Consider the following 11,575-nt stretch of genomic DNA (forward strand, 5'->3'; position numbering starts at 1 on the left):
CATATGCTACGAACTCTACTTTACATTCCCCTGAAAAGAAGGTTGTCATCAAGATGCATTTTAAATCTGATCACCTAATACCAAAATAGCATGTAAATCACTCTAATTCTGCTGGTACTCCACATTATGATATCTTGATATAGTTCCTTTATTACGCCACTTGTTCCGTTTGGTGACTTTTACTTTTACATCTACCGGAAGTCGTCTCCTTTTGTCGGTGTGGCTTGACTGTGGTGCGTAATTTAGCTCTCCGCCAGGGCCCCCATTGCCACAGTTCCTCTGGACTTTACCCTGAACACGATCGGGTCGCGGAGATTTTAACGCAGAATCATGGATATGAAGCTACTGGCCGTCGTGGCTGCACTGACAGTGGTGATATACTCGCCTCCATCTGAAGGTACGGCTTGCTTAATTAGGTTCCGTTTGATCATTAGTTTGCTGAATTTATTAGGAATCTGCAAGTTTTTTCGATTAATTATAAACGTTCACAAAATAGTAGAAATTAAAAATGCATAGAAATGCAACAAAAAGTGTAATTTCAGTTGGATTGTTGCTGTTGTAAAAGTTAAACAGAAATTGTAATTGAATTCACGTTTCTGTTAAGTGAACACACGGCTTTTCGCACTTTTTAAGTGTAGGTTTAGTACAGCTTTTATAATGCCGAACCATTAATTCCTATTTTAACTTTTAGTTGTTTATTTAATGAGCGTGTGGGTTTCTCAAACGTGGAGAGGTGCATATTTATGCCGTGCGTAAAAGCGCCAACTCTCCACACATGTGGCTGCGGCAGCAGGAAAAAGCCAAATCCCAGTTTGGTCACTGAGCAACATCTTATCAGCGCATGTCCTCTTTGTTTTTCTTTAATTACGCACAAGTGAAGCGTACGAGCGCTAGCCAGCGCGGCGTCACCGGTCATCCCGTATGTTGACTGATACTCTATTGTTATCCTGGTAGCACCTCTTAGATCAGGTGTAAAAAATAATTTGCATAGGATTTAATCTGTTGTGACACATTCAACCATTTGCTGCGCCGCGGCGTGAAATGTGGCTAGTTTTAACAAATCTTTGCATACAGACAAAAGGTCATTAAAGCATATACTTTTTAATTCCATCAACCGCATCTGCGCGAAGTTCACACAATTTTATTACGTAAAATTTTCCATTTAAATGAAGGAAATTTGAGGAAACGTGCTGTATTTATTTTTTCACGTAGATCAGCCATGAACGTTTACGCGTAAACAGGAAACCTAACGCTGTAACGGAATGCCCTTTTATCACAAGAGAGACCACACAGTGCAAGACTACGCAAAGACCTCTGCATTTTTGCATCTTGATGCTTCCTCTGCGTGAAATCAAAACATGAATCAGTGATGGAGAAGACTGAATGTTTTTCAGAGGTGGTCATCACGCAGATTTCGTGACCGCGTAGGAGGAAAAGTAATGAGCTGTAAAAATGAAGTTCAAATCTAAACAGAACGATGCCTGACATCGATTAGAATGCTTCACTCTTGCTTCAGCTTGTTAGTCCATCAAAGAGTGATTTTCCTTTTTTTGTCCTGAATAACCTTCAGGCTATCTATTGGTCTAGTAAATGTTTTTCTTCTTTCTTCATTTCAACGGGACATTTATAATCTAAAGTTTCCTGATACAATCAATGGTTTAATCTTTTATCACTTGCTGCAAAGATCCTTTCCTCTAAATTCTGTCTCATCTGACTTATGTCCCCCTTTGCTTTCACAGCAAAGCCCATCAGCCTGGTGGAACGATGCTACTGCCGTGCAACCATTAACAGCCTCCCGAAAAGTTTTATCCGAGAGCTCAGATTCCTCCATACTCCTAACTGCCCCTTCCAAGTGATGTAAGTGGTTTATTCTTTTTTCCTTCTTCTTCTTATTATTATTATTAATGTTGAGTTCAAAGGCAAATAGTTTTCTTACTCCACTATGAAAACTCAGTCAGTTTGTCTTGTCTTCGGGTATTTCTCACCATCAATCTCGGAGAAGTGACAGGCCAGAGAAAGGAGTTGCGCATGCATATGTACACACACACACCCCTCTGTCACTCGCTCACACATACACTCAGAAAAAGTGAAACGTTTGTACAACTGGCTCACTGAGGCATCCACAGGAAGTGATCCTTTAGAGTAGGTTTGGGGGTGAAAATTTAGACAGAAATATATGCAGGTTGGCTTTTAGCAGGAAAACATTAATAAGGGGGGTTTGTTAATTCTTACAGTTTTTGTAGGCAATTTATTAACAACTGCAAATTGCACTGAAAGCACAAAATGATCTGTTAAACAAGTAAGACCTTCATAGATCATTTGAGAGGAAAATACTAGAAACACAGCAGTTTTTTAGGTAGCTTGTAATTTCTGGTTTTTGTACAGACAGAACTACCAATATCAGTTTTAGAAGATTCAATCTAAAATCATCCCCAAAAATGTTCCAGCTTTCTTTTCTTGAGGCATCATTGATTATTTATACTTGCAGGAGGGTTTGACCATGTTTTCTTTGTGATTGATACCCAAAATGTGGCTTATCACTTGCTGTAAAGTGTGTCTTTTTCTTAAACATCACTTGATATTTTAAGCTGTTGTTTCTATCTTAAATTAGCAATAAGCGTGATTAGGATTATTTTGTTATGAAATGCAAATCCTTACATTAAGGCTTCCAAAGATTTCCAAAAAGCTACCAAATTGTCTTAATCCAGCACATTCCACAAGAGAAAACACCTTTGTTCTTCTCAATTCATCTTTATTGTTATCTCCTGTAATACTTGCTTTGTCTTGGTCTTTTGCTGCCTACATAAAATACAGACAAGTCTTGACATGTAGATAATACAAATAGTACAAGATGATAAGCTTCTTACATCTCTGTGCTTTGAATTGACTTTAAAAACCTTACTGATATCAACATTAGCTGACATTGAGTCATCTTACATTGGTAATAGTAGTCGTAACAAGAAAAGTGAAGTGTGTTTCTGTTAGCATGACCCGGTATGGTTCATTGATCCCAAAAAATTGGATTTATGAGATTCTAACTAGTCAGGACGGGCCAAGCTGTGAGTTGACTGATTCCAGTCAACATGTTACTGATGTGCTAATGTGTTGGTGCATCTGTATTAAAAGTGATTGGCAGGTCTTATAAAACCACATAAAGAGCAAGTGAGCCCCTAAATATCACCCAGTTTGCTTAAAAAGAGATTTGTCCTTCATCTTGGCAATTTTCTTTACTTTGCATGAGATATTTCAATCAAATTTCTTTAATCTGCATAAGCAAACCTAATTTATTAACACTATCTCAGGTCACAGGAATTTCTGCAAAAAGCCTTTTATTTGCCTGGGTCAAGCTAACCAGACCATGTTAATTTAGTCTGTTTGATAAAATACCCACTGCTGATGCTGATTTGATTTACATAACTATTTTACTTTTTGCTTTTAAAAAAACAACAAAAAAGATCTTTCTTTTTCCAATCAGTGCCAAGCTGAAGTCAAACAAGGAGGTGTGTTTGAACCCAGAGATGCGGTGGCTGAAGAATTATCTGAGGAACGCCATCACCAAGTGAGGACCAGCAACACAATACACATTTCCGTCTGCAGCTGTTGAGGTTTAACTTGTAGCTCATTTGATGTGCCGTTAACTCACTTCAAATTGGGAGACTTAAAGCAGAAAACACACAAATGCGCATCTGGACAAGCCATTGAGAGATTTTTGTTGGAAAGACAGGTTTCAAATGCTCAAACTCAAAACGTGCAGCTACACGACCAAGTGGGAGTATGAACTAATTCCACTTTAGCACAAAAGCTGTGGTTTGATGAGGGACAAGACACCCACTTTCTAAATCTCATTTAGTTGAATCTGATGGGGAAAATGCTGTTCCTGGAGGAGAAATGAGTTAAAATATTACACTTGTCTCAGTTATTACAAAAAGCAACACTTCTTTGAGTTAAAGACCTCATGTTGTAACAAATAATTTGTTACAACATGACAAGAAAAGTCATCTAATTGGACATGTCATTTAATTAATAGAACATTTCAGTTTTATACTTTTATTCTAGACGGTGAACTGAAATATGAACTTTAAAATCAATGGTGTTCTTGGGTTCATGTTTGCAACTATTAGGAAAGAAACTGCACTACATCAATTTATAAGACGTGTTTAGAAACAGTATTTGACCAATTTTATTACTTTACTCTCATTTACCATACAAATCAACAGAACAACATAATGCAATCAATAAAATGTCAAATGTACAGCAGAAAAAAATGCAAAACTCTAACACACTCTTGCATCTATTTAACTATACCCATAACTTGACGGATGCACTCACAGTTCTGCAGTCAGGCTGGCTAAGGGGTGATTTCTGAGACCTCGATTTGCAACGTGTGAACTGCTGACTGCATAACAGAAAGCGGCTCGCATAAAGAGCAGATCATTCCCTGTTTGCAATAGATCAGAACCTAATGTGTTTCCAATTACACATTTAGCCAAAGGGGAGTAGAAAAGAATAAACTTTTTTATAATGTGAGAAATTCACAAACCTGAACCTCATTCATTGTGCTGCTCTACTAAAACAAACAATTGTTACTTTTTTTTTTCATTAAATAAAAAGCTACCCCAAGTTGAAAATATATGCTATTAAATACTTTCTGCAGCTGAATGTGACATTCATTTTTAGAAATTTAATATTATGTCAAAGCGTACTACCAAATGTGCCGCTACTCAAATGTTAATGAAAAAATGTTTGAAATGTCAGATGTTTTGTTCTTAATTTAAAACAGTAAAAAAATAGATTTACAGTGAGACAGCTTTTTGTTTTTGACAGTCTGGAACAAGATTTATTCAGCTTCTTGCAAAAATAAATATTCATTTTCAAGTTGGTGTTTATTGCTTAGAAGTCAATTTTAAATTCTTTGAGAGGCACCTCAAAGCTTAATTCTTGGCTCACTATTAATCAATATCTGTATACCACCCACTTCCTGCATCCCCTCCCTTTGGTCAGATTATGGAGTACAATAAAAGCTCTTCATTTGAAGATCATGTCAGTTTTATATTCGATATAAGAAACAATGCGGCGCTCTAACCGATGTACAATTTAAGTCTTGATTTTTCCAATTTATTTTTATCTGAAAGAAACTGATTGGGATGAAACAGGTAACTGATTTTAAAGAGTGACTGCAAGTGTGCACATGTATCAAAGTAATCCACAAATATCAAAGACCAAAATTATTATATTTTATTTTAGCAGCAGCAGTGTAGGCAGTGTTGCTTTCCATTTTCAAATACAATCATTTTGATAGTTTTTGGTATTAATGCCATGTGTGTTCGGTTATGCTTATGGTTGTAAGAATTTTCTTTTGAATGTGTAGACATCAGAGATAAAAGCTGTCTCAGTCATCATTCACACCATAACTCCATTAAATGTTTGTATCAGTCTCTCCAGCCTCGAGGCTGTAAAACCAGGAGAAATCCACCATGCGACCACAATCCACTGTGACAGTGAATCCATTGATATAATGGATTCACTGTCACAAATTTATGACAGGAAGTCATAAATTTGTTACTTGCACGCACACAAGGTTAGAAATAAGCATTTCACTAAATTCAGTGATGCTAAAAACCACAAAGGATGTGTAGAAACTGTATTAATCATACTTTTATTTACTGATGAAAGGATTTCCAGGCAAATTTTTTTTTAGGAGTTTAGAATTTTGCAGTGTTATGTATTTTCATGTCCATGTTGAATGATCGATTAGGCAATTCCAGCTCGTCCAAATGCTGCTTCTGGAGTCCTGTCCAACACTGAGAAAGTGGTGTTTTACACTGGTCTATATACGTATATATATATATATATATATATATATATATATATATATATATATATATATATATATATATATATATATATATATATATATATACACTCCTTGATTTAAATACATTTCACAGCTGCCAGATATGAACCTTTAAAGATCCTGCAGCAGATCATCAGACACGGGTTTATTCAGTGTTTTCAGGAATTCAACAAAACACAAAGTGGCAGCATTTAGTTTCTACACTTCTCAGATCCAGAATTCCCTGGAAATTGTTTTAAGGTAGCATTTGAACACTTTTTGTAATGCAGTGTGTAAATTTAATGTAATTTCCTTTATCTTTGTGTCTTTATTACCTCACAAAGACTTTTAAATTACCTTGTGTATAAATGATTATGTACAAACAAACTTGCCTTATAGTTATAATCATTGTACTCATATTAATTTTTCTTTTCTGTTCCAGGATGAAGAAATTCAAGCAGCCCAACTAACATTTCTGCAAGAGATTCTCCTGAGTCACTGCAGAGGATTTTGGCCTTCATCACATATATAAACATAAATCAAAGATCTTCTGGTATGTCATACAGCACTTATGTTAGCTGCTCTGCTGCAGCCTTTTTGCATGGATTGAATCTCCCAACTCTTCATGAGCAGCAGTTCCTGGAATTATCTTCTTCATCACGACTTTTAACAAATATCTTTAGTGTGTCTTTAGAGTGTATGTTTTGCTAAATACATTGTATATATTTTTGGACTTTCCATTTAACAGTAAAGAGATATTTTTTAAGATTCAGTTGTCCCTCTGGCCTGTCTGTCATTAAAGAACAACAAAAAAAACTGGGCCCTGAGTGTTTAAAGATGAGGGATGTATGTCGCAACATCTCCTGTGTTTGTCAACCAGGAAATACAGGTAATTGTAAACATGCTTATCCTGATGGTTTGTGACGAACGAGCTGCTCCTTATCCAAAAATAAAAAACTAAAGAAAAACACAAGCTAATTGGCTCCAAGGAATTTCAGTGGGTGCCAGCTACACCTTGATTGAACGTAAAATGTACATAAAATCCTAATAAAATTTTCAATTCTGAATGTTTTTAATGGAACTTTGGAGACCTATAAAGATGGAGCATTTCCTGAACTCTGACTGCGATTATGTAATTGATCCATTTGTAATTTTTTCTTAACTCATGGCAAATAAAAAGACAAAACAACAAAACAAAGCAAAAAAAAACATCTGGTTTCCAAAAAGTTTTAATTGAGCAGCCTATAAATTAAAATGTACTGGAACCATAAAGTTGAATCAGTTAACAAGAAGGCTGGAGAACAAATCACAGTGATCCCTGGTCACATCTGGGAGCCTTTGTGTTTCCGTTTGGTTTGTGTTAAACAATGATGCATAACAGTTTGGCAGCAGTTTCTCCACTGGCAATTAACACAGAGAGAAACACTGCGAGCTGTACAGAAAGCAGTACTAAAATGTACATGAATGTGACTATCTATAACCGCCACGCATGTAGCGATGCACTTTAAATGTGATGTATTCCTGTGTTGACAGAAAACTTTTCTAACCATGCCTATTTACTTCTGTCTTAGATTTTTTTTTAGTTTATATTCTTTCTATTTTGGTCACTGAATGTTTAGCTGCAGCAAACGTTAAATTTGGGAGATGCATCCATGTATTCATTTAATTGTCCTGCTCATATGTAATATTAATGATATACAAATGTTTTATTTTTGTACTCTTACACGTTTAAACATTTAAAATGAAGGACTTGTACTCTCACAACTGAGCCATGCAGCTTTTTTATATCGTGAAACTTGTATACATCTGTTGAGTAAAAAAAAAAAGAGAAAATCTTTGTAAAGTTTTAATGTGTGATTTCCTGTACATGCTACATAATTACACTTGCACACAACAGCACAGAAACTAAAACACTCCTTATCTAGGTCATTCTTTACATTCAGTGTCAACGTGCAGCTGCTGAATTTTTACCGTATGGAAAGGTCAGAGACTAAGTCTTTTATGTAAGAACATGTGTTTGGCTCTCCTTGCAAGGCCAAATTAAAGGCAAAGACTGGGACCCTGACTGTGATTTAACTATTAACTCAACAAGCAGCTATTAGGAAAACATTAGAGCTAAAAGAGATGAACTTTTAACTTCCCTCCAAGGGCATTTTGATGTGAGGGTTGTGTGCTGACTGAAGCATAAAGGATAGATAAAGGGATGCAAGCGGTGGCCCATTTTGGAGCTAATTGGCATTGATGTCCAGGTTGAGCCATAGCGAGTTAAACAGTAGCACCATACCAACAGGCAAGACTGGAAAAATAATTAGACATAATCACTGAACTGAAAGGCTGCTTTGAACTAAACTCACAGAAAGCTGCAGGTCAAAACAGTGATGTTAAGATTCAGCGGCTTGCGCACACAATGGGCTCTATAATTTGGATCTCCCCTGTCAATCTTTTTGAGGGGTATGTCATTTTCTGATCACATCATGGATTACATTATGAACCAGAATGGGCTCCAGTGAAGAAAACCCAGGAGGGCTTTGCCATTGACAGAAAAACAACAAAAAAAATCCTGGCAAGAAATAGATGTCACAAAAGTTCTAGGAGAAAAATCTTTGGATTCATGAGACAAAATTGGTGCTTTTTTGGTGAGAAATTGAAGATGAAAGCTGAAAAAAAATCAGCTTCCAGAGTAAGAAACACTATGTAAACTATAAACATGGGGTGGGCTTGGTTTTGTTTTGGTGTGGCCATGCTTTGTCTGGCATGAGGAATCTTTAATCTTTGCAGAGCACAGTGAAGTCTGGAGATTTCCAAGGCTTCCCACCCACTACCAGAAAGCTGTCTTATATGCAGTTCATAGGTCCTCCAACAGGATAACAACCCAAAGCATACAGCTAAAAAAATGGCAGAGAAAGAAGAACACTGTTCCTGAATGACCCTCACATCTTAATCCTACAGTCATAGATCTGCTCTGACCAAGCAACCTGTTGGAAGTGCAAAAATATTAAAGGGAGTAACAAACTTTTGTCAGTTCTAGATTTTTCAAAGATTTTTAGTTTCTGTTAATTGTGGATGGTTAACAACAAAATTGTCAACACCTGTATTTGTTCACTTAAACTGCTTCCAATTATTTCACTTTAAGAATTACAAAGTTGCATGTTATTTTCCTTTTATCACCTACATCTTGATTTATCCTAAATGACTACAGTACTGACAAATGAGAGCAGACCGCCCAGAAACACTTTAAAAAATTTATATATATATATATATATATATATATATATATATATATATATATATATATATATATATATATATATATATATATATATATATAAAATACAAAAAGTTGTGTTCATTGTGCTGTGAGGATCAACACATCCACCCACCAGTTAAACTGTGCAGGTGTTGAAACTGGTTTCTCAAAGCCTCAGGAAATGTAAAGTGTGGGTGTAAAAGATTAAACTTTCAATTTTATGAGCACATCAAATATGCTTTTAAACTGAAAATACTAGGGTAAATACACCTGAGCAATTTTCAAAGTGTAAAGCGTTAATAGCCATTGTATTCATATATAATGTGCCATGTACTAATGTTTCTGCAGGATAGTCTTGAAAAAACAAAATGTTATGGAAAGTTAAGGAGATGTATTTAAAAAAACTAATCCATCTCTAAATCACGTTTGCTGAAGTGGAACAGAACATTGTGATTATATAAATGTTTGGCAGACATCATCACGGGGCCTAGTTTGTAAGTGAAGCTAACTGGGTAGTGATCCTAAATAAACAAACTATAGATCTGGACACCCATGGTGTCTCTCAGTCTCCACTGGTAGAGAGAGACAAGCCCTTATTGAAAAAGTAATCCTTTGTGGCTTGATGAATTGTTGTAAATGATAAATAGTACCTTAAAGAGTTAAAATTTAAATAAAAATCCAGTCTAAAAGTCCATAGTAAACATACTATTGTTAAATTTTAAAATAGTTTATATTTAAGTCCATATCTGTTCCAACAAATATGGATTTATTTTTGTGAAATAAATTGCTTATGCAAATATGGATTTAAATATATACTTAGTGAGTTTTTGCCAAAGGATGTTTACTAGTTAGCTTTTGCAGACGATAGCCTCCCCTTCACACTGCACTAAGACCATATCACAGAGGAGAAAAGCAGTGAAGACATGGATGGTCTCTGCAGGATCTTTGAGAGGTCCATAAGTGTTGTTTCAAGTACACTGCGCCATTATGAATAATAAAAGTGTGGGTTTTTTGACTGTTTTAATCAAGTTCAAAACTTCTGAGATGAAGAAGAAATCTCAGGTTACCTATCATTACAAGACATGTGGATCCACATAATGAATTTGCATGAGGATTTTTAAATTATATCCACATTTTAAGAGTAGAATCTAATCACACCACACATAATTAATGTCAAGTATTGCTATGAGGACCTAACACTCTACAATAAGAAGGATCTCAAGTTGCTGAAGCATACTCTTCAAAAAAATTTAAAAAATCATACATTCCTCCATGATACCTGTCTATACCTGCTTATTCTTGGATGGTCACACTGTGCATGCTGTGGGTGGTGCCTATCTGGGTCAGTGGGCAAGAACTGGGATGTACATTGAGCAATTCTCCAGCCCTTCAGAGGGAAACAAGACAAACAATCATGTATACACACATACCTGGGGACCATTAGAAGACACCATTTAATTTAGCATGCATGTTATTGCATAGTAGCCGCAAGATAGACGCAGTCAACCTGCAAGTTCCATGAAGAAAGACTTCAGCTGGGATTTGAACTTTGGTCCTTCTTGCTGCATTGCAAAAATATTAGCCTGGCTGTTGCCTTCCTGCACAATTCCACTCGAAAAAAAAAAAAATCTCGCTTACAGCACTGTCTAGGCTTTCACTTGACATCCGCTTGACATGGATTGTCTCCAGTCAATTTTTGATTGGGCCAATCAGCAAACAGAAGAAGTTGTGAATGATGACGTTGATTTTCCGCGCTATTTGAGAATTGTAGTCTGCCTGTAGTTTTAGCAATGTAGGAAGTGAAGGAAGCCGTCTGTGTTGGCCACTCTTCCAAATATTGAATTAACATTAACAGCTGTCTCGTTCGGATCAGCACTTCTGTCTTTGAAGTGAAGGACAAAGAGGCAATTTCTGGTAAGTTTGTTATCGTTGACCTGACGCATTACATGCATGTAAGGCAAACATTAGAGATTGGATAAAATTTTGAATTTTAATATAGTTTATGCCAACAGGAAGCAATTGTTTCTCAAAAGCCAAGAGCCCAGGCCCTCCATGTGAAGCAAAATGCAGTACAAAGAGCTGGTTTTTACCAGGCTACAACAACATGCAATCACTGAAAAAACATAAACACCAAGAAAAAAACCAGCACATACATCCAAAAATGTAATTCTTAAGTTCCTTGCTAATACTGATGATGATCAGCATTAGCTGCACTTTCATTGAATTCGAGCTACAAGATGGGTATTCGTGCTAAATTTCCAAACTGTACATATCAGTTAATAGACTGAATGTGAAAGTACTGAATCATGATTATTGTGCAAAATGCCATTCTCAGTGATGCATACAAATCTATTCAAAATAATCCCCTCACCTGCATTTTTTCATGCAGATGATAAGCTGATATGTGTTTCCTTCTCCACAGTAAGGCTCAAACATGTGGTTGAGGTGTCAAAACCTCCCACATTTGCATTGAAATCCTACAGATTGTGGGGAAA

At 36.1% G+C, this 11,575-nt stretch overlaps 1 protein-coding gene across 1 annotated transcript; it reads left to right on the forward strand.

Moving 5' to 3' along the window:
• The first annotated feature begins 261 nt into the window (after positions 1 to 261).
• Positions 262 to 7,670, forward strand: LOC102231893 (stromal cell-derived factor 1). Its single transcript, XM_005813422.2, has 4 exons — positions 262 to 397; positions 1,740 to 1,857; positions 3,476 to 3,559; positions 6,276 to 7,670. Exons 1-4 carry the CDS (start codon positions 331 to 333, stop codon positions 6,301 to 6,303), a joined length of 297 nt encoding a protein of 98 aa, XP_005813479.1. The 5' UTR covers positions 262 to 330; the 3' UTR covers positions 6,304 to 7,670.
• The last annotated feature ends 3,905 nt before the right edge of the window (positions 7,671 to 11,575 follow it).

Source organism: Xiphophorus maculatus, chromosome 22 (assembly GCF_002775205.1).
Source record: "Xiphophorus maculatus strain JP 163 A chromosome 22, X_maculatus-5.0-male, whole genome shotgun sequence".
Classification (NCBI taxonomy): Eukaryota; Metazoa; Chordata; class Actinopteri; order Cyprinodontiformes; family Poeciliidae; genus Xiphophorus; species Xiphophorus maculatus.